The 27,320-nt window shown below is 48.2% G+C and overlaps 1 protein-coding gene across 1 annotated transcript; it reads left to right on the top strand.

Moving 5' to 3' along the window:
* On the top strand, nucleotides 1-25,906 carry LOC132807081 (zinc finger protein 420-like). Its single transcript, XM_060821383.1, has 4 exons — nucleotides 1-87; nucleotides 8,375-9,724; nucleotides 24,824-25,095; nucleotides 25,564-25,906. The coding sequence occupies exons 2-4, from the start codon at nucleotides 8,699-8,701 to the stop codon at nucleotides 25,904-25,906; spliced, it is 1,641 nt and encodes a 546-aa protein (XP_060677366.1). The 5' UTR covers nucleotides 1-87; nucleotides 8,375-8,698.
* Nucleotides 25,907-27,320: the final 1,414 nt, after the last annotated feature.

The raw sequence follows: 27,320 nt of genomic DNA, 5'->3' as shown, positions 1-27,320 counted from the left end.
CCTTGAGCTCCTGAAGCTACTCTTTTCTCTCTGACTGCAGATTGAACTTCACCCGAGACTGTAACTTCCTTCCTCTGTTTAACATTTGTGAGTACAACAGTCTCTTTTCTCACCACTATTTTTTTCATTCAGGGGTTCAATTGTTGACTTGCAGCAACTGAAAGGAAAGAGTGAATCGAGGGAGGGGACAGACTCTGGAAAAGTTGACCCAGGTCTGTGTTTCAGTTTGCAAATACACAGCAAGTGCAGTGCCACAATGTGAACTTATAGCCTTTGCTGTGGAAAAAAAAAGGAAAAGAGATGCATTGTTTAAATGGTGATATAATGAGATGTGGAGAAAATGAGGATTGCAGATGCTGGAGACCAGAGTTGAAAAGTATGGCGCTGGTCAGCGGCATCCAAGGAGCAGGAGAGTCGACGTTTCGGGCACGAGCTCTTCATCAGGAATGATGTGTAATTGGACAAATGGGCCTCAGCGTCCTTCTACACCAGCCAATGCCAGCTTTCAGACATGTGCAGCAAGTAATAAGGAAAACAAGAGGAATTGAGTTCAGAAGTGGAGATGTCTTCCTGCGGTTACATAGATCATTGAATGTATTCAAGGCTGAGTTCATTTAACTTTGAAGAACAAAAAAGTGGATGTTTATGGGGGAAGGCAAGACAATGGTTTTCAGACCAGTGCAGAACAGTTAGAGTTATACAGCACAGAAACAGACCCTTCAGTCTGATTAGTCCATGCCAACTATATTCTCAAACTAAACTAATCACACCTGCCAGTGTTTGGCACCCCCAAACCTTTTGTATTCACATACTTATAAAAATATCTTTTCAACATTGTAAGTGTACCTGCATCTACCACTTCCTCTGGACATTTATTCCACACACAAACCACTCTCTTTTTTAAAAAAAAAGTTGGCCCTCATGACTTTTTAAAATTTTTTTTCCTCTCGTCTTCAAAATTTACTCCCTAATCTTGTAAACTCCGCCCTTAAGAAAGGACACTCACCGCACACCTCATCTATACCCCTCATGATTTTATAATCCTCTATAAAGTCCCCTCTCAAACTCATATGCTCCAGTGAAAAAAGTCCCAGCCTATCCACCTTGACGTAAGTATATTCAAATCCAGTTATAAACTGTTCAATGCTGGTACAGGCTGGATAAACAATGGCCTATTCTTGCTCACTGTGTCCAGGCCAGCAAGAAACCATATGCCCTCATTTCTGTTCCTATCAGGTCTGCTCCACCATTCAATCACAGGTGATATTTCTCAATCCCATTTTGGAATTTGGATTTTGGAAAGGCAGATCAGGACAGGATCTATACAGTTAATGGGGAGTGTTGTTGAACAAAGATACCTTTAGAGTGCAGGTTCATAGTTCCTTACAAGTGGAGTCGCAGGTACACTTTTTAGGTCAGTGCATTTCAGTGCAGAAGTTGGGAGGTCATGTTGTGGCTGCACTTTGATTCGGCTACTTTTGGAGTACTGCGTTGAGTTCTGGTTTCCCTGCTACAGGAAAAATGTTGCAAACCTTTGAAACAGTTTGGAAAAGATTTACAAGGTTGTGGCCAGAGTTGGAGGGATTGAGCTTTATGGGGAAGGCTGAATAAGTTGGGGCTGTTTTCCCTGAAGCATTGGAGGCTGAGGGGTGACTTCACAGAAGTTCAAAAGGGGCATGAATCAGATGAATAACCAAGACCTTTTCTCCAGAGTAGGGGTTCCAAAACTAGAGGTTTTAGGTGAGAGGGGAAAGATTTCAAATGAACCTCGTGCAACTTTCTCACGCAGAGTGTGATGCATGCATGGGATGAGCTGCAGAAGAAGTGGTGGATGCTAGTATGATCACAACAATTCAAAAGAATCTGGATGGGTAAGTGAATAGGGAGGGTTGAGAGGGATACGGGCTAAGTGCGGACTATGTTCATGTAGGATATCTGGTCAGCGTGGATGAGTTGGACTGAAGGAAAACATCAGTGTCGTTGTGAAGACTGGACTTTAAGAGCAGCTTTCAAAGATGCTTTGCCCTTACTGGGAACAGAAGCTGCAATGAAATCTTTCATTTGTGAGGCAGCAACTAATTGAAGTCATTCAGGATTTTGGTGGAAAGTGGGATTTGTTGCAATGTGGAGTTGAAGTGTTTTAAAGTTTGCTGGCAATAAGTAAAGTGTCCTGAGCGGGGCACCTAGTGAAGGGTTAGATGGGTTTCTGTTTTAACCTGAGAGTTGAAAAATGTGGTGCTGCAAAAACACAGCAGGCCAAGCAGCATCCGAGGGCCAGGAGAATCGACGTTTCGGGCATAAGCCCTTCTCCTCAGATACTGCCTGACCTGCTGTGTTTTTCCAGCACCACATTTTTCAATTCTGGTCTCCAACATCTGCAGTCCTCACTTTCTCCTTCTGTTTTAAACTGCTCATTTCATTCAACTTCCAACATTGTATTTCCAATGCTGTTCATCAGAAGGAATCAGTGACTGGTATTGTTAGAAGCCTTACAATTTTCAGCACTGTAGGTATTGCATTGTTTCATCAGCATTGTAAAGGTCACTGGCAGCAGTGGGAGGTATGGGCTGTATTCACTAGTAATGATTAAGCAGTTAGACAACACACATATGAGAGGGCAGGGTGGGACTTGTCTTTCAATTTGCAGAAGGTGAGAGGTTCTGGGTCTGTGATCTTGGGGCAAACACAACTGCGGTAAATCATAGAAGGCCTACAGTGTGGGAAGCGGGTCATTCAGCCCCTCAAGTCCACACTGACCCCTCCAAAGAGCATGCCACCCTTATCCACCCTGTCCAGTAATTTCTGCTGGTGAGTGAGACTAGGCCACAAGATTTAAGACAGGGAAGGAGGAACTGCTTTTCCTGGAGAGTGGTGAATCTATGGAATTCTTTGCCCAAGGAAGCAATAGAAGCAGGCATATTCAAGACACAGTTCGATGGGATTTTTCATGGTGGGTGAATGTGGGTAGTCGTAGATTTTTCATGGTGGGTAGTCAGGATAATGCAGGTAAGAGGAGCTGAGATGATGGATGGATCATCCACGATCTTAATGAATGGTGGAGTAGGCTCGATGGGCCAAATGGCCTACTCTGCTTCTATTACTGTGAATGTATAAAGCTGCATTTCTCATGGCCAATCCAAATCAAGGCAGGTGAGCAATGTAGTGATGTGGAAAATGAACATCAGAGAATGACAGAAAGGGATGCAAAAATTGAAACTGAAGACTGTATATCTGAATGTGTGCTGCATTGTAACAAAGTGAATGAATTGACTACACGTTGAAGAGAATATGATCTGAGACTCCTGACAGAGACATGACTTCAGGAATGACAAGGATTGGATCCTGAATATCGAGGGGATACGTGCCATTCAAGTCAAATGGGAAGCTAGGTAAAGGTAGAGGGTTGGCACTGCTAACCAAAGCACTCATAACATGGTAGTCTGGTGTCAGCTCGGATTTCAGGCCCTGATTTCTCTGTCCTCTGTTGATCTCCCTGTTCCCACAGAGTAAGATGTCGACTGTTCTCAGCTCTGTGGGATTTCTGCTGAAACTTTGAGCCGCTTTTTCAGCTTCCAGAACAATAAAACATTCAGTCGATAAAGGCCCAACCTACAATCTCTCAGCCTGTCAACCATTCAGACCGAGAAAGTCGTTATAGCAAAGAATGAAGCAGAATTAGACATCAACGCACAATTGGTGCTCATGCTCATACCACAAGGATCTGTTTTTACCACAAGGATCTGTTTTGGGACCATTGCTTTTTGTTATCTTTATAAATGATCTAGAGGAAGGACTTGAAAGCTGGGTAAGCAAGTTTGCGGATGACACAAAAGTCGGTGGAGTTGTGGATAGTGAGGAAGGAAGTGGTAGGTTACAGCGGGATATAGATAAGTTGCAGAGCTGGGCGGAAATGTGGCAAATGGAATTCAATGTAGCTAAGTGCGAAGTCGTTCACTTTGGTAGGAATAACAAGATGATGGATTACTGGGCTAATGGTAGGCTACTTGGTAGTGTGGATGAGCAGAGGGATCTTGGTGTCCATGTACACAGATCTCTGAAAGTTGCCACCCAGGTAAATAGTGCTGTGAGGAAGGCATATGGTGTACTGGGCTTTATTGGCAGAGGAATTGAGTTCCGGAGTCCTGAGGTCATGTTGCAGTTGTATAAGACTCTGGTGCGGCCTCATCTGGAGTATTGTGTGCAGTTTTGGTCGCCATACTATAGGAAGGATGTGGAAGCTTTAGAACGAGTGCAGAGGAGGTTTACCAGGATGTTGCCTGGAATGGTAGGAAAATCTTATGAGGAAAGGCTGAGGCACTTGGGGCTGTTCTCATTGGAGAAGGTTAGGCAGCATCTCAGGAATAGAGAATTCGACGTTTCGAGCATAAGCCCTTCATCAGGAATAAGAGAGAGAGAGCCAAGCCGGCTGAGATAAAAGGTAGGGAGGAGGGACTAGGGGGAGGGGCGATGGAGGTGGGATAGGTGGAAGGAGGTCAAGGTGAGGGTGATAGGCCGGAGTGGGGTGGGGGCGGAGAGGTCAGGAAGAGGATTGCAGGTTAGGAGGGCGGTGCTTGAGACCTTGAGACCACTTCCCGCTCCTCCGCCCTTGAGACCACTTCCCGCTCCTCCGCCCTTGAGACCACTTCCCGCTCCTCCGCCCTTGAGACCACTTCCCGCTCCTCCGCCCTTGAGACCACTTCCCGCTCCTCCGCCCTTGAGACCACTTCCCGCTCCTCCGCCCTTGAGACCACTTCCCGCTCCTCCGCCCTTGAGACCACTTCCCGCTCCTCCGCCCTTGAGCCCCGCTCCTCCAACCGCCACCAAGACAGAACCCCACTGGTTCTCACCTACCACCCCACCAACCTGCGCATACAACGTATTATCCGCCGCCATTTCCGCCACCTCCAAACGGACCCCACCACCAAGGATATATTTCCCTCCCCTCCCCTATCAGCGTTCCGCAAGGACCACTCCCTTCGTGACTCCCTTGTCAGATCCACACCCCCCACCAACCCAACCTCCACCCCCGGCACCTTCCCCTGCAACCGCAGGAAATGTAAAACTTGCGCCCACACCTCCACACTCACTTCCCTCCAAGGCCCCAAGGGATCCTTCCATATCCGCCACAAGTTCACCTGTACCTCCACACACATCATCTATTGCATCCGCTGCACCCGATGTGGCCTCCTCTATATTGGTGAGACAGGCCGCTTACTTGCGGAACGCTTCAGAGAACACCTCTGGGCCGCCCGAACCAACCAACCCAATCACCCCGTGGCTCAACACTTTAACTCCCCCTCCCACTCCACCGAGGACATGCAGGTCCTTGGACTCCTCCACCGGCAGAACACAACTACACGACGGCTGGAGGAGGAGCGCCTCATCTTCCGCCTGGGAACCCTCCAACCACAAGGTATGAATTCAGATTTCTCCAGCTTCCTCATTTCCCCTCCCCCCACCTTGTCTCAGTCGGTTCCCTCAACTCAGCACCGCCCTCCTAACCTGCAATCCTCTTCCTGACCTCTCCGCCCCCACCCCACTCCGGCCTATCACCCTCACCTTGACCTCCTTCCACCTATCCCACCTCCATCGCCCCTCCCCCTAGTCCCTCCTCCCTACCTTTTATCTCAGCCGGCTTGGCTCTCTCTCTCTTATTCCTGATGAAGGGCTTATGCTCGAAACGTCGAATTCTCTATTCCTGAGATGCTGCCTAACCTGCTGTGCTTTGACCAGCAACACATTTGCAGCTGTGATCTCCAGCATCTGCAGACCTCATTTTTTACTCATTGGAGAAGAGAAGGTTTAGGGGAGATCTGATAGAAGTGTATAAGATGATTAGGGGTTTAGATAGGGTAGATACTAAGAACCTTTTACCGCTAATGGAGTCAGGTGTTACTAGGGGACATAGCTTTAAATTAAGGGGTGGTAGGTATAGGACAGATGTTAGGGGTAGATTCTTCACACAGCGGGTTGTGAGTTCATGGAATGCCCTGCCCGTATCAGTGGTGAACTCTCCTTCTTTATGGTCATTTAAGCGGGCACTGGATAGGCATTTGGAAGTTATTGGGCTAGTATAGGTTAGGTAGGATTCGGTCGGCGCAACATCGAGGGCCGAAGGGCCTGTACTGCGCTGTATCCTTCTATGTTCTATGTTCTATGCTTAAAGTTTGTTCATTAGATAGTAAACCAGAATTGAGGTCTAGGATTCTTGTCATGTCCTACTTGAGGAGTTCTCTCTCTCCCTTACATCTAACTATTAATACCTAGCTATGATTTATAACAATATTTACATCAACAGAAATAAAGCATCTGTTATCAAACAGATATACAACGCAGTAATAGATCTTTTGATCCAACACATCCATGATGTCAAGATATCCTGTATAAATCTAGTGACCCATTTGCCAATATTTGGTCCATATCCTTCCAAATCCTTCTACTTCACACAGCCATCCAGATGCTTTTGTAATTGTACCAGCCTCCCCCACCTCCTCTGGCCTATTTACGCTATCCATGCCCCTCATGATTTTATGAACCTCTATAAGGTCACCCTCCGCCTCCAACACTCCAGGGAAACAACCCCACCCTATTCAGCCTCTCATTATACCATGCACCCTCTGACAGTGGCGACATTCTTATCAATCTTTTCTGCACCATTTCAAGTTTCCAATCGTACAGCAGGGAGACCAGAAAAGTGGCTGAACTGATGTCCTGTACAGTTCCAGCATGACCTCCCAACCCCTATGCCAAATGCATTCAATGACCAAATGGCCTCTTACTGCACTGCTGGGATTTAATGATTTTTTTTGTGTCAGAGTGAATTTCAGTCACTAGCTCTGGTGTATGGTGTGTCAGGGTGGGATCATTGGTACCAGAATTGCATGTAATACTCCAAATGTGGCCTAAACAATGTCCTGTACAGCTGCAACATGATCTCCCAACTCCAATATTCATTGCGCCGACCAATAAAAGAAGGTGTACCAAATATATTCTTCACTATCCATTCTATCTGCGACTCTGCTTTCAAGGAATTGTGAACCTGCCATGGAGTCATACAGCATGGATACAGACCTTTAGTCCAACCAGTCCATGCCGACCATAATCCTAAATTAAACTAGTCTCTCCTGCCTGCTCCTTACCTGTATCCCTCCAAATATTTCCTTTTCATGTATTATCCAAACGTCTTTTAATTGGACCCGCATCCATCAATTCCTCAGGAAGTTCATTCCACACATTAACCACCCTCTGTGTAAAATTAGTATTTGAATGGCAAGGATGGGGTTGAATTGAAGTGGTTCATGAAATAAGTAGTTTCTACCAAACCCCGTAGAGCAGGTATGGTAGCAACTCCAACTCTGGGGTCTCACAAATCACTGTTTCCATGGAGTGGAGGGGGGAATAAATTGTTGGTTTCACAGAAGAGGAGGTTTTCTGTGAGCGTGAAGCTAAAATGAAACCTCCTGCTTTGGAAGAGAGTGAAAGGAGTTTGCAAATTATCCTCCCTTCCTCACGTGCCTCAGCTGCAGGGCAGCAGTGCAGGCCCACTGCTCCCCCCTCCCCCACCATTGTGGGCATCATAAAGCGGAAGTAGCCCTGTCAGTTTCAGAGTGAAACTCCCTCCCACTGGGCAACATCTGGGAGCAAAGCAATGTCACCCCTTTCCATTCCCCATCCTGGGACGGAGCGAAAGAGAGGGAGGAAACACTGTTCACTTGTAACAACTGGAGTGAATCCAGGGAGGGAGCAGACTCTGCAAAGGTGCTCAGATGCTCTCTGTCCCTCTTAAAGGTATTTTCATTGTGTATTCCCTCCGTTTGGCATGTATACAATTTGCACCTTAGAAAAGGATTGCTTCTTTTCTCATGCTCACAATTAAAAGGGTAGTCTCTCATGGAACTGAGCAGCATGTAAGGGATTGGCACATTGATTTCAAGTGTAGACATATGTTGTGTATATCTGATATTGTTGGCTGTTGTAGAAGCTTTGTGGTTACAATTTTTCACCTAATGCAGTAATGGAGTTACTTCTTGTAATTCTTGTCATCTTTGTTATTTAATAGGACACCAGGAAGTCATTCAGCAACTTTACTGGCTTTCTTTTCTCATGTAGCCTTGACATTTCACTATCACGTCCTTGATTCAGCTCCATTTGCAGCACCTTTTGTAGGCAGCTTGTTCCAGGTCATTGTCACCTAAATGAAATTTTCTTCCATACACACTTAAGGCTATCTGGCTGCATGAGGGTTTTCAGGTTTCTGTGTCCTAGATAATGTGTGATCAGCAGGCATCTGAGAATCTACAGGAATTGCCATTGATGTTATGTTTATTTAACTGTACTGACAGTAATCGCTTATTTTGTGAATTTGTTTTTGCAGGAAGACATGCAGAACGAAATTTGAAAGCAAATGATCCATCGACTTCTGACAGATCCACTTGATTCATTGGGACTTGAATATCAGCTACTGTTCAAATCAAGAAGAAATGTTTCTTTTTGTCACTTGAGAGGTTTTGGACACTGGTGTGTCAGGAAGAATACTGAGACACCCAACTGAGGGACATTCAGTGCGCTGACTGTGAAAAGTGCTTCAAATCATTTACTCAACTTGGGGGATCAAAATCTCACCCCTCACGGTGGGGAGAGACTGTACGCATTCTGTTTGTAATTTCAAACACAGAGTGACACAAGGAAAGCTTTCTCCATGGGGAAACCGTGGAAATGTGGGGACTGTGGGAAAGGATTCCCTTATCCATCGGCATTGGAAACCCACAGACGCATTCACACCGGGGAGAGGCCTTTCACCTGCCCCGACTGTGGAAAGGGGTTCAGTTGGCTGTGCAACCTGCTGGCACACCAGCGAGTTCACACCGGGGAGAGGCCGTTCATCTGCCACCATTGTGGGAAAGGATTCACTCAGTCGTCCCGGCTGCAGACGCACCAGCAGGTTCACACCGGGGAGAGGCCGTTCTCCTGCTCTCAGTGTGAGCGGAAATTTATTGATGCATCCCACCTCCTGACACACCAGTGCGTTCACACCGGGGAGAGGCCATTCACCTGTCCCGAATGCGGGAAAGCATTCACCGTTTCTTCCAGCCTGCTGAAACACCAGCGAGTCCACACCGGGGAGAGGCCGTTCACCTGTTCCGTGTGCCAGAAGGGCTTCTGTCGGTTGTGGACCTTGCGGACCCACCAGAGGGTCCACACGGGAGAGAAGCCGTTCACGTGCCCAGTGTGTGGGAAAGGGTTTGCTCAGTCATCTACTCTGCTGACCCACAAGCGGGTCCACACCGGGGAGAGGCCGTTCACATGCTCTCATTGCGGGAAGGGATTCATGGATTCTTCCGCCCTGCTGACCCACCAGCGGGTCCATACTGGGGCACGGCCCTTCACCTGCCAGGAGTGCGGGAAGGCCTTCCGTCGTATGAGCAACTTGCAGACTCACCAGCGGGTCCACACAGGAGAGAGACCTTTCACATGCTCAGAGTGTGGGAGGGGATTCATTGATTCTTCCACCCTGCGGTCCCACCAGCGGGTCCACACCGGGGAGAGGCCATTCGTCTGTCCCAAGTGCGGGAAGGGCTTCAGTCATGTGGGCAACTTGCGGAAGCACCAACGGGTCCACACCAGTGAGAACCCGCTTACCCCTCTCAGTGTGGGAAAGACTTCACCCGCTCATCCCACCTACAGAGGCACCAGCGAGTTCACATGCCATCGCATGGGGATTGAATGAGCAACAGCCTAGTGCTATTATCGACTGGACTACCAACCCAGTTCTGGGGACTCCCGGGTTTGATATCCCGCCACGGCAGATAGTGGAATCGGAATTTGGTCAGAAATCTGGAGTTCAGATCTAATGGTGAAGCCATTTCAGGGGGAGAAAATACCCATCTGATTGACTCATGTCCTTTTTAGGGAAGGAAACTGCCATTGCAGGAAAGAACTCTCTGTTTCCCCGGCTGCATCCTTTACCCAGTCTGGCCTATATGTGACTCCAAACCCACAGCAGTGTGGTTGATTCTTGACTGTCCCCCTCCCCTCGGCAAATGATTGGGAGAAACTAACTTGGACACAGTGTGTAGGTTGAAATTGCTGAATGAGGCAATATGTCCTTTGGTTTAAATCTGTACCAGGGATCCACCTACAAAGAGTAAAGCAAGCCTGGGGGGCAGTATGTGTGTGCTTTGAGCTTGAGCTGTTTAAACAAGTGCATCTTTTAGCTGGGGAGATCTGAAGCTGTAACAAAGTTGGGTCTCAATAAAGGTGACCCAACCTTTCCATTGGACTTAGACATTGAAAGCTGTGAGATCCAGCAGGTCTTTTTGTTTTAAAGCTGCTCATTTCTTTCAGCTACTAGCACTTTCCAGTGTCGTGTATCAGAAGGAGCAGCGAATGAGTAGCTAATACCGTTAGATATTGTAAATTCTTTATTTCTGCAGGTACTACATCGTTTCATCAGCATTGTAAAGTTTACTGGCAGCAGCAGTATGGGCTGTATTCACTCGAAACAAAGTTAAAAATCACACATCACCAGGTTATAGTGCAACAGGTTTATTTGGAAGCACTAGCTTTCAGAGCACTACTCCTTCATCAGGTAGCTGTGGAGCAGGATCATAAGACACAGAATTTATAGCAAAAGATCGTAGTTTTGAGCAACAGAAATGATATATTGTACTTACCTTGGTTGCTGCTAAGTCTTTCACCCTTTGGAATTGATTGAATGTTTCAGTTAGTTAAAATGTAAATTCCAGAATTTCTTTAAGTCACATTATCGAGATAACTTAAGGTCTGTATCCCAATCTAGAGTCAGACTGGTTCTATTTCCAAAATAGAAATTTATAAAATATGACATGGATTGACTGTCTGCAGATTGTGTTTTTTGAGCAAAATTGAATGTATCTGCAAATTCAAATTCACCCCATAGACTTATGCGTGTGCATGTATAAAAGAGAGATGTGCATGCATGTGATGGAGTATAAACCGGTGGAGATTATTGTGTGTGTGTGTGTGTGTGTGTGTGTGTGTGTGTGTGTCTGAGAGTGGGTCTGTGTGAGAGTATGTAAGGGGTGTGTGTGTGTGTGTGTGTGTGTCTGAGAGTGGGTCTGTGTGAGAGTATGTAAGGGGTGTGTGTGTGTGTGTGTGTGTCTGAGAGTGGGTCTGTGTGAGAGTATGTAAGGGGTGTGTGTGTGTGTGTCTGAGAGTGGGTCTGTGTGAGAGTATGGAGGGGTGGGTGTGTGTGTGTGTGTCTGTCTGAGAGTGGGTCTGTGTGAGAGTATGTAAGGTGTGTGTGTGTGTGTGTGTGTGTGTGTGTGTGAATGTATAGTGTAGTGGGGTCACAAGTCATTTAACATGAACACAAGTTCCCAGTTGAGGCCATCCTCGTGTTCCAAACTTGTCTCTCACCTGCTGCTCGGCCACTAGAAACACTTAGACAGTTATACAACACACGAAGTAGTTACTCCGAAAGTTATAGAGAGATGGGTGACAGTGAGGGGGACTGGGAGGAAGCAGTCAGTGCAGGGACCCCCTGCGGTCATTCCCCTCAAGAACAAGTATACCGTTTTGGATACTTGTGGGGGGGGGGGATGACTTACCAGGGGTAAGCAACAAGGTTCAGGCGTCTGGCACGGAGCCTGTCCCCGTTGCTCAGAAGGGAAGGGTGGAGAAAGGTAGAGCGATAGTTATTGGGGACTCAATAGTGAGGGGCACAGATAGGCGGTTTTGCGAGGGCGACAGAGACTCACGATTGGTATGTTGCCTCCCAGGTGCAAGGGTACGTGATGTCTCTGATCGTGTTTTCCGGGTCCTTAAGGGGGAGGGGGAGCAGCCCCAGGTTGTGGTCCACGTTGGCACCAACGACATAGGTAGGAAGAGGGGTGAGAATGTTAGGCAGGCTTTCAGGGAGCTATGTTGGAAGCTCAGAGCTAGAACGAACAGAGTTGTTGTCTCTGGTTTGTTACCCGTGCCACGTGATAGAGAGTCAAGGAATAGGGAGAGAGAACAGTTAAATGCGTGGCTACAGGGATGGTGCAGGAGGGAGGGATTCCGGTTTCTGGACAACTGGGGTTCTTTCTGGGGAAGGTGGGACCTCTATAAACAGGATGGTCGACACCTGAACCTGAGGGGCACCAGTATCCTTGGGGGGAGGTTTGCTAGTGCTCTTTGGGAGGGTTTAAACTAACTCTGCAGGGGCATGGGAACCTGGACTGTAGCTTTAGGGTGCAGGACCTTGAGTGTAGGGAGGTTAGGAACATGGCATCGATCTCAAAGGAGGGTGCCTGTAAACAGGAAGGTGGCTTGAAGTGTGTATACTTCAATGCCAGAAGTATAAGAAATAAGGTAGGTGAACTTGCAGCGTGGGTTGGTACCTGGGACTTCGATGTTGTGGCTATTGCAGACATGTGGGTAGAACAGGGACAGGAATGGCTGTTGCAGGTTCCAGGGTTTAAATGTTTTAATAGGGTCAGAGGTGGGGGTAAAAGAGGGGGAGGTGTGGCATTGCTTGTCAAGGATAGTATTACAGCGGTGGAAAGGACGATGGAGGAAGACTTGCCATCTGAGGTAGTTTGGGCTGAGGTTAGGAATAGGAAAGGTGAGGTCACCCTGTTAGGAGTTTTCTACAGGCCTCCTAATAGTCTGAGAGACGTAGAGGAAAGTATTGCGAGGATGATTCAGGAGAAAAGTGAAAGTAGCAGGGTGATTGTTATGGGGGACTTTAACTTCCCAGATATTGACTGGGAAAGCTATAGCTCGAGTTCGTTAGATGGGTCGGTGTTTGTCCAATGTGTGCAGGACGGTTTCCTGACACAATATGTAGACAGGCCAACAAGAGGTGAGGCTATACTGGATTTGGTTCTAGGTAATGAACCAGGCCAGGTGTTAGACTTGGAGGTAGGTGAGCACTTCGGGGGCAGTGACCACAACTCGGTGACTTTTACTCTAGTGATGGAGAGGGATAAGTGTGCACTGCAGGGCAAGAGTTATAGCTGGGGGCAGGGAAATTATGATGCGGTGAGGCATGACTTAGGATGCGTGGATTGGAAAAATAGGCTTCAAGGGAAGGACACAATCGATATGTGGAGCTTGTTCAAGGAGCAGCTATTGGGTGTCCTTGATAAGTATGTACCAGTCAGGCAGGGAGGAAAGGGTCTTGTGAGGGAGCCGTGGTTTAATAAGGAATTGGAATCTCTTGTGAAAAGGAAGAGGGCGGCCTATGTAAAGATGAGGCGTGAAGGTTCAGTTGGGGCGATTGAGAGTTATAAGGTAGCCAGGAAGGATCTAAAGAGAGAGCTAAGAGCAGCGAGAAGGGGACATGAAAAGTACTTAGTTGGTAGAATTGGGGAAAACCCAAAGGCTTTCTATAGGTATGCCAGGAATAAAAGGATGACTAGGGTAGGTATCGGTCCAGTCAAGGATAGTAGAGGGAAGTTGTGCGTGGAGGCGGAGGAGATTGGAGAGACACTAAATCAATACTTTTCGTTAGTATTCACTCAGGAACAGGACATTGTTGCTGATGTGAATATTGAGTCACAAGTGATTAGAATGGATGGCTTTGAGGTATGTAGGGAAGAGGTCTGGGGAATACTGGAAAGGATGAAAATAGATAAGTCCCCTGGGCCTGATGGCATTTATCCTAGGATCCTCTGGGAAGCTAGGGAGGAGATAGCGGAGCCATTGGCCTTGATTTTTATGTCGCGTTGTCTACAGGAATAGTGCCAGAAGACGGGAGGATAGCGAATGTGGTCCCCTTGTTCAAGAAGGGGAGTAGGGATAGCCCTAGTAACTATAGGCCAGTGAGTCTCACTTCTGTTGTGGGCAAAGTCTTAGAGAGAATTGTAAGGGATAGGATTTATGAACATCTGGATAGGAATAATGTGATCAAGGATGGTTTTGTGAAGGGCACGTCGTGCCTCACAAACCTTATTGAGTTCTTTGAGAAGGTGACCAAGGAAGTGGACGAGGGTAAAGCAGTAGATATAGTGTATATGGATTTTAGCAAGGCGTTCGATAAGGTACTCTATGGTAGGCTACTGCAAAAACTACGGAGGTATGGCATTGAGGGTGCATTAGAGGTTTGGATTAGGAATTGGCTGGCTGGAAGGAGACAGAGGGTAGTAGTTGATGGTATAGGTTCATCTTGGAGTGCAGTTACTAGCGGTGTTCCACAAGGATCTGTTTTGGGACCATTGCTGTTTGTCATTTTTGTAAATGACCCGGAGGAGGGGCTTGAAGGCTGGGTGAGCAAGTTTGCGGATGATACGAAAGTCGGTGGAGTTGTGGACAGCGAAGAAGGATGTGGCAGGTTACAGCGAGATATATATATAAGTTGCAGAGCTGGGCAGAAAGGTGGCAAATGGAGTTCAATGTAGCTAAGTTTGAAGTCATTCACTTTGGTAAGAGTAACAAGAAGATGGAGTACTGGGCTAATGGTAGGCTACTTGGTAGTGTGGATGAGCAGAGGGATCTTGGTGTCCATGTACACAGATCTCTGAAAGTTGCCACCCAGGTAAATAGTGCTGTGAAGAAGGCATATGGCGTACTGGGCTTTATTGGTAGAGGAATTGAGTTCCGGAGTCCTGAGGTCATGTTGCAGTTGTAGAAGACTCTGGTGCGGCCTCAACTGTATTGTGTGTAGTTTTGGTCGCCATACTATAGGAAGGATGTGGAGGCACTGGAACGGGTGCAGAGGAGGTTTACCAGGATGTTGCCTGGCATGGTAGGAAGATCGTATGAGGAAAGGCTGAGGCACTTGGGGCTGTTCTCATTGGAGAAAAGAAGGTTTAGGGGAGACTTGATAGAGGTGTACAAGATGATTAGGGGTTTAGATAGGGTTGACAGTGAGAACCTTTTTCCGCTAATGGAGTCAGCTGTTACTAGGGGACACAGCTTTAAATTAAGGGGGGGTAGGTATAGGACAGATGTTAGGGGTAGATTCTTTACACAGCGGGTTGTGAGTTCATGGAATGCCCTGCCAGTAGCAGTAGTGGACTCTCCCTCTTTATGGTCACTTAAGCGGGCATTGGATAAGCATATGGAGGTTATTGGGCTAGTGTAGGTTAGGTAGGCTTCGGTTGACGCAACATCGAGGGCCGAAGAACCTGTACTGCGTTGTATTTTTCTATGTTCTATTGCCACCATACTTGGTAACACTCCAATCCATTTAAGGAATGAATTTGCTTCCACAGAGTCTCCATGGTGTGGAGTCATTGTGTCTTGGCAGCTTCAACGATCCAGTGAAGGGCTCCTCTACAGCGAGAACACTAGTCCACATTTCACGAAAGAGTTAAAATTCTCACCACAATCCGAACCCTGGAGCACTCCCACACAGGCTGTGTGTAATCACGGATCTTCTCAAGTCACATTGATGTTTGAAATAGTTTCCTGCAGACAAATGTATCTCCTCCTGGATTCAAATGCTGCTGAAATTCAGGCCCTGAGTAAATTTCTTGTGAATGCCTTAACAGCAGATCCTCCTCTGCTAATACGAAAGTGAGGACTGCAGAAAAAGAGTCAAAAATTAGAGTGGTGCTGGAAAAACACAGCAGGTCAGGCAGCATCTGAGAAACCTTGGATGCTGCTTGGTCTGTTGTGCTTTTCCAGCACCATTCTAATCTTGATCCTCCTCTGCTAAGACCTTTATGAGAAGAGAGTACAGATATCACTGCTGTCAGCGCAGGGCAGAAAATAGGATGAGAGAATTCTGGTTTGTACGGAACATCCTTCACTATCACCTGCCTGAAATTTCTGTCTCACAATTAATCCACCTTTCAAAGGATTCAACCCAATTCCATCCTTCCATCCTCCTGTTTTTGCCCAGCTCCCCTTTCCTGAAAAGTGCTGACCCTCGGTTGGGTTTCTCAGCCACCTCTTGCCATCCCCAGAATATCGCCCATCTTTAGTTTTTAAAACAGAAAGGCAGTAGTTTGCTGATGCCCGGATGTGAGGGTGATTGCACTCACACAGACTCTCTCCTGTCATTCACAAAAATCTGCACTGCTCGTGTACAGAGAAGGGGATGCTGGGAGTGGGTTTCCATTCAATCATCCCCACCATGCCCCCTGTCCATTCTCTTTCGCTATTCCCCAGCTGCCCGTCCCTTCTCACTCACATGCCACACTCTGCACACCAGTCCATTCTATCTCCACAGCCTCTGTCCCCTGTCCAGTCCCTCGTCCACCTGTGACCCCCATCCATTCCCCCTCTATCTCCATCATTTGTCTTCCCCCATCCAGTCCCTCTCCCCATTCTCTGTCCCCGTCCATTCTCTTTCTTTCCCCCCCAACCTATCCCACCATTCATTCTCGCTGTCTTTCAACCCCCACCATCTTGCCCCCCTGTCCATTCTCTTCCCACCCACTGCCCCCAACCATTCTTTCTCCCCACATTCTGCACCCTGCACTTGGCATGCCCAGTCTTTCTCTACCCTGACCCTCTTTACCCCTGTCCATTTTTTCTCTCTCTCTTGCCCCCAGCCTGTCCCCCATCCAATTTCTCTCTCCACACCCCTAATTAAACTTTGTAATTAAACACCTTCACCACTACCTCTGGCAGTTAATTCCATAATTTCTGCGTGAAAAGGGTATCCCTTAGGTCCCTTTTAAACCTTTCCCCTCTCACCCTAAATCTATGCCCCTCTAATTTTGGATATCCTCTACTCTGGGGAAAAGATATAGAAAGGTTGAGCAGCCAGACAAAAGCAAAAGGAATAAAATGTTGAGCCCCAGGGAAACAAAACAAAATTGTGGCTCCAGTCGTCTTCTTTCTCCTATTGGCAATTAGACTCTTAAAACCAGCATCACCACGAGCCATACTGCGCATGCTTCTCGGTGTCAGCAAGCACTGCGTATGTACCCTGGCTGAAAATGTGTTGCTGGAAAAGCACAGCAGGTCAGGCAGCATCCAAGGAGTAGGAGAGTTGACGTTTTGGGCATCAGCCCTCCTTCAGGAATGAGGAAAGTGTGTCCAGCAGGCTAAGATGAAAGGTAGGGAGGAGGGACTTGAGGGGCGTTGGAAATGTGATAGGTGGAAGGAGGTCAAGGTGAGGGTAATAGGCTGTATGGGGGGGTGGGGGCGGAGAGGTCAGGAATAAGATTGCAGGTTAGGAAGGCGGTGCTGAGTTTGAGGGATTTGACTGAGATAAGGTGGGGGGAGGGGAAATGAGGAAACTGGAGAAATCTGAGTTTTTTTTTAGATTAGACTTACAGTGTGGAAACAGGCCCTTCGGCCCAACAAGCCCACACCGACCCGCCGAAGCGCAACCCACCCACACCCCTACAATTACCCCTTACCTAACACTACGGGCAATTTAGCTTGACCAATTCACCTGACCCGCACATCTTTGTGACTGTGGGAGGAAACCGGAGCACCCGGAGGAAACCCACGCAGACACGGGGAGAACGTGCAAACTCCACACAGTCAGTCGCCTGAGTCGGGAATTGAACCCGGGTCTACAGGCGCTGTGAGGCAGCAGTGCTAACCACTGTGCCACCGTGCCGCCCACGAGTTCATCCCTTTGGTTGGAGGGTTCCCAGGCGGAAGATGAGGCACTCTTCCTCCAGCCGTCGTGTTGCTACGGTCTGGCGATGGAGGAGTCCAAGGACCTGCATGTCCTTGGTGGAGTGGGAGGGGGAGTTGAAGTGTTGAGCCACAGGATGGTTGGGTTGGTTGGTCCGGGTGTCCCAGAGGTGTTCTCTGAAACGTTCCGCAAGTAGGTGGCCTGTCTCCCCAATATAGAGGAGGCCACATCTGATGCAGCGGATGCAGTAAGTGATGTGTGTGGAGTTACAGGTGAATTTGTGGTGGATATGGAAGGATCCCTTGGGGCCTTGGAGGGAAGTGAGGGGGAGGTGTGGGCGCAAGTTTTGCATTTATTGCGGTTGCGGGGAAGGTGCCGGGAGTGGAGGTTGGGTTGGTGGGGGGTGTGGACCTGACGGATTCACGGAGGGAGTGGTCTTTTCGGAATGCTGATAGGGGAGGAGAGGGAAATATATCTCTGCTGGTGGGGTCCGTTTGGAGGTGGCGGAAATGACGGCGGATGATATGATGTATATGGAGGTTGGTGGGGTGGTAGGTGAGAACCAGTGGGGTTCTGTCCTGATGGCGATTGGAGGGGCGGGGCTCAAGGACGGAGGAGCGGGAAGTGGAGGAGATGCGATGGAGAGCATCATCGATCACGTTTGGGGGGAAATTGCGGTCTTTGAAGAAGGAGGCCATCTGGGTTGTACGGTATTGGAACTGGTCCTCCTGGCAGCAGATGCAGTGGAGACGAAGGAATTGGGAATATGGGATGACGTTTTTACAGGGGGCAGGGTGGGAGGAGGTGTAGTCTAGGTAGCTGTGGGAGTCGGTCGGTTTATAGTAAATGTCCATGTTGATTCAGTCGCCCGAGATAGAAATGGAAAGGTCTAGGAAGAGGAGGGAGGAGTCTGAGATGGTCCAGGTAAATTTGAGGTCGGGGTGAAAGGTGTTGGTAAAGTGGATGAACTGTTCAACCTCCTCGTGGGTGCACGAGGCAGCGCCGATACAGTCATCGATGTAGCAGAGGAAAAGGTGTGGGGTTGTTGCCAGTGTAGCTGCGGAAGATGGACTGTTCCACATATCCTATGAAGAGGCAGGCATAGCTGGGGCCCATGCGGGTACCCATGGCTACTCCTGGCATGTACCCTGGTATCAGCAAAATACTGCACATGCTCATCTCTGTCCGCAGAAATGGCGCGCGACATTCCTTTGATGGACCAATGGGAAGCTTCGGAGGATTGGAAGAAGTGTTGTCCTCCTGCCATTGAGAACCCCCGCTACTGGCTGAATGCAAAGGTTTGACCATGAGCTTGTGAAAGCTGCTGTTGTTAATCCTCTCTCTCTTTGAGTGAAGATTGTGCTTCACCCCAGACTGCAACTTCTTTCCACTATCCAACATCTGTGAGTACAACACTCTCTTTTGTCAAGCCCTTTTCTATTTTTTTTCATTCTGGAGTTCAGTTCTTGATTTGCAGCAAAGTTGGTTCAGGTCTGTGTCTTAATTGGCAAACACAGTGTGAAGTTTTTTTAGATTAGACTTACAGTGTGGAAACAGGCCCTTCGGCCCAACAAGTCCACACCAACCCGCCGAAGCGAAACCCACCCATACCCCTACATTACCCCTTACCTAACACTACGGGCAATTTTAGCATGGCCAATTCACCTGACCCGCACATCTTTGGACTGTGGGAGGAAACCGGAGCACCCGGAGGAAACCCACGCAGACACGGGGAGAACGTGCAAACTCCACACAGTCAGTCGCCTGAGTCGGGAATTGAACCCGGGTCTTCAGGCGCTGTGAGGCAACAGTGCTAACCACTGTGCCACCGTGCCGCCCATAAGTTATAGCCTTTCTCTGTGGAGAAAAATGCAGAAATGAGATGCATTGTTTAAATGGTGATATATTGGGATGTGGAGCAAGTTAGGACTGCAGATACTGGAGGTCAGATTTGAAAAGTGACGCTGGCAAAGCACAGCAGCTCAGGCAGCATCCGAGGTGCACAAACTCTTAATCAGGAATGATGTGTGGATGTACTAAGGTGCATCAGCGGCCTTCTACTCAGGCCTTCTACTCCAGTCAAGGCCAGTTGTCAGACAGGTGCAGCAAGCAATCAGCAAGGCGAGTGGTATATTAGCAAGAGGAATTTAGTTCAGAAGTGGGGATGTCTTCCTGCAGTTATGGGATCATTGAATATATTTAATGCTGAGTTCATCTGGCTTTAGAATGTCAAAGATAGTTATGGGGGAAGGTAGGAAAATGGTTTTAAGACCAATATGGAACAGCTACAGGGTATACAGCACAGAAAGAGACCCTTCAGTCCAACTAGTCCGTGCTATGTTCTCAACCTTAACTGATCCCATCTGCCAGTGATTGGCCCATATCCCTCCAAATCTTTCCAATTCATGTACTTATCCAAATGTTTTTTAAACGTTGTAACTGTACCTGCATTCACCACTTCCTCTGGACATTAATCCCACAAACCACTTTCTTAAAAAAAGGTGCTCCTTACGTCTTTTTAAAATCTTTCTCCTCTCAACTTCAAAATTTACTCACAAATTTTGAAACACCCAGCCAAGGGAAAGGACGCCCGCTGGTCACCTCATCTATATCCCTCATGATTTTATAATCCTCCATAAAGTCACCTCTCAACCTCCCATGCTCCACTGAAAAATGACTCGGTATGTTCATATCCAGTTATGATCTGTTCAATGCTGGTGAGGCTAGAAAAAACAAATAGGAAGCAGCGAAATCGACATTTCAGGCAAAAGCCTTCCGAATGAAGGGCTTTTGCCTGAAACGTCGATTTCGCTGCTCCGTGGATGCTGCCTGAACTGATGTGCTCTTCCAGCACCACTAATCCAGAATCTGGTTTTCAGCATCTGCAGTCATTGTTTTTACCTAGAAAAAACAAATAGCCTACTCCTGTCCCCAGTTCTCACACTCTGTGAGAGACCATAAAACATAGGAGCAGAAATTAGGCCATTCAGCCCATCAAATCATGGCTGATAAATTTCTTACCCACATTCTTCTGCTTTCTCCCCATAACCCTTGATCCCCTTGATACTCAAAAACCTATCTATCCAGGTCTTAAGTATACTCAGTGACCTGGCCTCCATAGCCTTCTGTGGCAATGAATTCTGTAGATTCACCACTCTCTGGATGAAGATGTTTCTCCGTATCTCCATTCTAAAAGGTCTTCCCTTTATTCTAATGCTGTGCCCTCAAGTCCTCATCTCTCCTACCAATGGAAACATCTTCTCAGCGTCTATTCCGTCCAGGCTGTTCAGAATTCTATATGTTTCAATTCGATCCCCCCCTGCTGAGTGTGGCCCTGTTAATCAGCCTGAACCAGACCCTGCAGGATGAGGTACAGCCGGGATTAGGTTCAACAAAGTGAGAATGGAGGGAGTGTTTTTGGGATGGAGATTTTCAGCTTTTGGAGAATAAGAGAGGGAAAAATGTTCGACATAAATTAGAATTGATCAGATGAGGCTGAGGAGCTGCAGGTGGAGTTTAATTTAGATAAATATGAGGTATTGCATTTTGTAAAGGCAAATCAGGGCAGGATTTATACACTTAATGGTAAGGCCCAGGGGCATGTTCCTGAATCAAGAGACCATGGAGTGCAGATTCATAGTTCCTTGAAAGTGGAGTCACAGGTAGACACGGTAGTGAAGAAGGCATTTGGTGTGGTTGCGTTTATTGGTCAGAGCATTGAGTACAGGGGTTGGGAGTCATGTTGTGGCTGTACAGGACATCAGTTAGACTGCATTCAGTTCTTGTCTCCCTCTATGGGAAAGATGTTGTGAAACTTTAAAACAGTTTTGAAATGATTTGCAAGGCTGTTGCCAGAGTTGGAGGGTTTGAGCTAGAGGGAGAGGCTGAAAAGACTGGCACTGTTTTCCCTCTGCATCAGAGGCTGAGAGGTGACCATACAAAAGTTTATAAGGGGCATGGATAGGGTGAACAGCCAAGATCATTTCCCCAGGGTAGGGGAGTCCAAAATTAGATTAGATTAGATTACTTACAGTATGGAAATAGGCCCTTCGGCCCAACAAGTCCACACCGACCCGCCGAGGGAGAGAGAATGAGGGAGAGAGAATGAAACCTACACTGCTACCTGATACAGCAGTGAATCTGCACAGTTACTGGACATCAGAGAGCATCTAGCAAAAGTTAATGAACAGCAAAATTCACAGCTGACCTTGGAGGAACCTGTAAGAGGATCTCACAGAACAGGAACAGATAAGTGCGTAAGTTTTGAACATGTAACCTTGCTGTAAGTAGATTAGATTAGATTACCTACAGTATGGAAGCAAGTCCTTTGGCCCAACAAGTCCACACCAACCCTCCAAAGAGTAACCCACCTAGACTCATTTCCCTACATTTACCTCTGACTAATACACCTAACACTATGGGCAATTTAGCGTGGCCAATTCACATCTTTGGACTGTGGGAGGAAACCGGAGCACCCAGAGGAAACCCACGCAGGCATGGGCAGAATGTGCAAACTCCACTCACACAATCGCCCGAGGGTGGAATTGAACCTGGGTTCCTGATGCTGTGAGGCAGCAGTGCTAAACTCTCAGCCATCGTTTCGCTCCAATATGTTTTATTGACCTCTGTCCCTTGATTAAATTTTAAAAATATGGAACACAAGTACTAAATTAGCCTGGAGCACTGTTTTTTAGAGCAAAAAGTCTGCTATTTTCTGTGCCTGTAGATTGTGAAGGAGTAAAGGTGGCCTTTAGTAGAGTGATATGCTCTGCCTGTTGGACGTGGGAGATTAGGGAGAGTATCCAGGTTACTGGTGATTATGTCTGCAGTACGCGTGTTTGGCTGCAAATCCTAGCGATCGCATGGATCGGTTCGAGCAGCAGTTAGAGGAGGTGAGGAATTTGTCAGAACATGGAGGTTTGATGGATGGCAGTTATAGGAAGGGAGAAAAGCTGAAGATACCATCAGGGAGATGGGTTAACTCCAGGAAAGGTAGGTGGGATAGGCAGGTAGTGCAGGAATCTTCTGTGGCTGTCCCCATTTCAAACAACTATGCTGTTTTGGAAAATGTAGGGGGTGATGGACACTCTGGGAATATAGCACGAACTGCCAAGTTTCTGGTCTCAATACAGGCTGCCATGCAATGAAGGGTACATTGGGTTCCAAGCGATCGATTGTGGTAGGGGACTCTCTAGTCAGAGGCACAGACTGATGTTTCTGTGGATAGCAGCAAAAAATCAAAATGGTGTGTTGCCTCCCTGGTGCCAGGATCAAGGATGTCTCAGAGAGGGTGCAGAATGTTCTCAAGGGGGAGAGGGACCAGCAGGAGGTCATTGTATGCATTGGAACCAATGACATAGGAAGGCAAAAGGATGCGATTCTGAAGGGAGAATATAGAAGGTTAGGCAGGAATTTAAAAAGGACATCCTTGAGGCTACTAATATCTGGATTACTCCCGGTGCCACGAGCTAGTGACGGTAGGAATAGGAGGATATAGCAGATGAATGTGTGACTGAGGAGCTGGTGCAGAGGAGAATGGTTCACATTTTTGGATCATGGGAATTTCTTCTGGGGTAGAAATGACCTGTACAAGAAGGATAGATTGCATCTGAATATTGGAAGGGGACTCATATACTGGCAGGGAAATTTGCTGGAGCTGCTTGGGAGGATTTAAACTCGTGAAGTGTGGTAGGTGGGGAAATAGTGAGGAAAGAGATCAATCTGAGACTGGTATAGTTGGGAAAGTGAGCAAGTCAAACAGTCAGGGCAGGAAGGAACAAAGCAGAGCACAGTGGTTAGCACTGCTGCCTCACAGTGCCTGAGACCCGGGTTCAATTCCCGACTCAGGTGACTGACAATGTGGAGTTTGCACATTCTCCCCGTGTCTGCGTGGGTTTCCTCCGGGTGCTCCGGTTTCCTCCCACAGTCCAAAAATGTGCAGGTTAGGTGAATTGGCCATGCTAAATTGCCCATAGTGTTAGGTAGGGGTAAAAATGTAGGGGTATGGGTGGGTTGCGCTTCGGCGGGTCGGTGTGGACTTGTTGGGCCGAAGGGCCTGTTTCCACACTGTAAGTCTAATCTAATCTAATTACAAGGTAGGACTGACCAATTAAACCAATTTACTTGATTGCAAGAGGCCTAACAGGGAAGGCAGATGAACTCAGGGCATGATGAGGAAGATGGAATGGGATATCATAACAATTACAGAAACGTGGCTCAGGGATGGACAAGACATCCAGGAAGGCTATTTGGTTGGAACTGAGAAATAAGAAAGGGATGATCACCTTATTGGGAATGTGTTTTAGACACCCTCATGGTCAGTGGGAAATTGAGAAACAAATTTGTAAGGAGATTTCAGTTACCTGTAAGAGTAATAGCATGGTAATTGTTGGGGATTTTAACTTTTCAAACATAGACTGGGATTGCCATAGTGTCACGGGTTTAGACGGAGGGGAATTTGTTAAAAATGGACCGATGGGGCAAGTTTTTCATGCAGAAGGTGGCGCGTGTACAAAGATGCCAGAGGAAGTGGTGGGTGCTGATACAATTATGACATTTAAAAGGCATCTGGATGGGTATATGAATAGGAGGGGTTTAGAGGGTTATTGGCCAAATGCTGGCAAGTGGAGTTAGATTAATTTTGGATTTCTGGTTGACGTGGATGAGTTGGACCAAAGGGTCTGTTTCTGTGCTGTGTCTCTCTCTGACTCTGGCTTGTCACTAACGTTTGCCATGTCTCTGTGGTCAGTTTCTTTCTGGTGTCGGTGTCAATACCTTGTTGTCTCATTCCGACCCCACCTCCCCCTGGATTGTCAGTGATGACTTTTGTAATCTCTTTTTACAGACTATCTGAAGACAGAAGTTTCAAAATTAACAGCTAACGCTCGACTCTCCTCCTTGGATGCTGCCTGACCTGCTGTTCTTTACCAGCGCTGCACTTTTTGACTCTGACTCTCCAGCATCTGCAGTCCTCATTTTCATATCAATGTTTGACAGTCACTCAATCCATCGGGACTGCAACGATTTTCGACTAGGATGCTGTGAGAAGGACGGGTACCTGTTTCAGTACATTTTCAGCGTCAGCGGGACTGGATGAGAGACCCTACTGTTGCAGTGCACTGAGTGTGGAGCCTGAAACAGTTATACGGCCTGGAAAGAGGAATTCACAGCAGAGAGGGGCTGTACACACGTTTGTGTGCAGTTGAAGCTTCAGCCATGGAGAAACCCGAGGAATCCCGCACCATGGAGAAACCGTGGAAATGTGGTGTCTGCGTTAAAGGCTTCCATTTCCCGTCTGACCTTGACATTCATCAGCGCAGTCACACCGGGGAGAGGCCATTCTCCTGCCCTGAGTGTGAGAAGGGCTTTGTCCAAGTCTCCCATCTGCTGACCCACCGACATATCCACACTGGGGAGAGGCCATTCACCTGCCCTGAGTGCGAGAAGGGCTTTTCCCAGGCCTCTGCTCTCGTAGCCCACCGGAGGGTCCACACTGGGGTGAAACCCTTCCTCTGCCCCGAATGCGGGAATGCTTTTAGCAAGTCCTCCAACCTGCTGGCCCACCGGCGCATCCACACGGGGGAGAGGCCCTTCAGCTGCCCGAGTATGGGAAGGCCTTTGGCGATTCCTCCGTCCTGTTGAAGCACCAGCGAGTCCACACCGGGGAGAGGCCATTCTCCTGCTCTGAGTGGGTGGCACGGTGGCACAGTGGTTAGCACTGCTGCCTCACAGCGCCAAAGACCCGGGTTCAAATCCCACCTCAGGTGACTGACAATGTGGAGTTTGCACATTCTCCCCGTATCTGTGTGGGTTTCCTCCGGGTGCTCTGGTTTCCTCCCACAGTCCAAAAATGTGCAGGCTAGGTGAATTGGCCATGCTAAATTGCCCGTAGTGTTAGGTGAAGGGGTAAATGTAGGGGAATGGGTCTGGGTGGGTGCGCTTCGGTGGGTCGGTGTGGACTTGTTGGGCCGAAGGGCCTGTTTCCACACTAAGTAATCTAATCTAAAAAAAAACTTTAACCGCTCCTCCCACTGGCGGGTCCACACAGGGGAGAGGCCCTTCAACTGCCCCGAGTGCGGGAAGGCCTTTGGTGATTCCTCTGCCCTGCTGATGCACCAACGGGTCCACACCAGCGAGCGGCCGTTCTCCTGCCTTCAGTACAGGAAGGGCTTTAAACGTTCCTCTGAACTGCTGTCCCACCGGCAGGTCCACACAGGGGAGTGGCCCTTCAGCTGCTCCGAGTGCGGGAAGGGCTTTACCCAGGCATCCAACCTGATGACCCACCAGCGGGTCCACACCAGGGAGAGGCCATTTGCCTGCCCAAGAGCGGGTGGAGTTTTGCATTGTCCGGTAACTTGCAGAGACACTAGAGAGGGCACCAGTGTTCTCAGCAATTAGATTCCGACGGTGACGCTGCTGTGGGTCACCCACACGACTGAACCTCCTGACTGTTCTGACAGTGGGTGCAGTGGGAGAATCTTTGGGTTTCTTTGTTTTCTGCTAGTCTGCACCCACACACCCCTCCCATTCCCCCCCCCCCCAACTCCAGGTTGGCTCACGGGTGGCACAGTGGCTCAGTGCTTAGTGCCACTGCCTCACATGGTCAGGGACCGGGGTTTGATTCCACCCACCACGTGACTGTGGGGAGTTTGCCCATCCGTCCCCTCCATGTCTGCAAGGGTTTCCTCCAGGTGCTCCAGTTTCCTCCCACAATCCAAAATTGTGCAAGTGAATCAGCCAAGCTAAGTTATCCCAGAGTGTTCAGGAATGTGTAGGTGTGGTGCATTGTTTAGGGGAAAATGTAGAGTAATTGGATAGGAGAATGGGTCTGTGTGTGTTATTCTTCAGAGGGTCATCATGGATTTGTTGAGCCAAAGGGCCTGTTTCCACACTAGGGAATCTGGGATTCTGTGATCTTTGCTTCCAGTGGGCTGCTCATTGAACCCAGGACTGCACGTCCCCACTGAAATGATCCGCACAAACCTAAGATGACATCGAAACCACCAAAACAGAGTTAGCCATGAGCAAAACCTCCACTCATCTCCATCCAAGACCCCAAAGGATCCTTCCACATCTGACAGAAAATCACCAGTGTCACCTACTGTATCGATTGCATCCAATGTGGTCTTCTCTACGTTGGGGAGATGGGATGCCAACTTGCGGATCATTTCAGAGAACCTCTCTGGGACACCCACACCCACAAACCCCACCGCCCCATGGCTGAACACTTCAACTCCCCCTACCGATCCATCAAGGATGTGCAGGTCCTGGGCCGTCTCCATTGCCAAACCCTTACCATCTGATGGCTGGAGGATGAACACCTCATTTTTCCACCTTGAGCCCCTGTAACCACACGGGATCAATGTGGATTTCAACAGTTCCCTCATTTATCCTCCCCCCACCACCCAACATTATCTCAGTCCCAAGCCTTCAACTTGGCACCGCCCTCTTGACCTGGCCATCACCTTTCCCATCTATCCTCTCCACCCTCCTCTCCGACCTATCACCTTTAAATACCTGTTGCATTCTCAGCTACCTTCCCCCCACCCCCACACCCCCTTCCATTTATCGGTCACCCCTCCCAGCCCACAAGCTGATGAAGGGCTTATGCCCGAAACATCGATTCTCCTGCTCCCTGGATGCTGCCTGACCTGTTGTGCTTTTCTAGCACCACAGTCTCAACTCTGTCTACCTATGTTGTCATAAATATAGGACCTACTTCAAACTGATCCACAGTCCAGCTGATGGGACAAGAAACCACTTCCTTTCTCAAGACAAGTCTCCTGGAGTGAACTTGCCGACTGTCTGATAT

The sequence above is a fragment of the Hemiscyllium ocellatum genome, assembly GCF_020745735.1.
Source record: "Hemiscyllium ocellatum isolate sHemOce1 chromosome 27 unlocalized genomic scaffold, sHemOce1.pat.X.cur. SUPER_27_unloc_1, whole genome shotgun sequence".
Taxonomy (NCBI): domain Eukaryota; kingdom Metazoa; phylum Chordata; class Chondrichthyes; order Orectolobiformes; family Hemiscylliidae; genus Hemiscyllium; species Hemiscyllium ocellatum.
The sequence above is the reverse complement of the archived record's forward strand: the minus strand, read 5'-3'. Positions and strand labels throughout refer to the sequence as shown.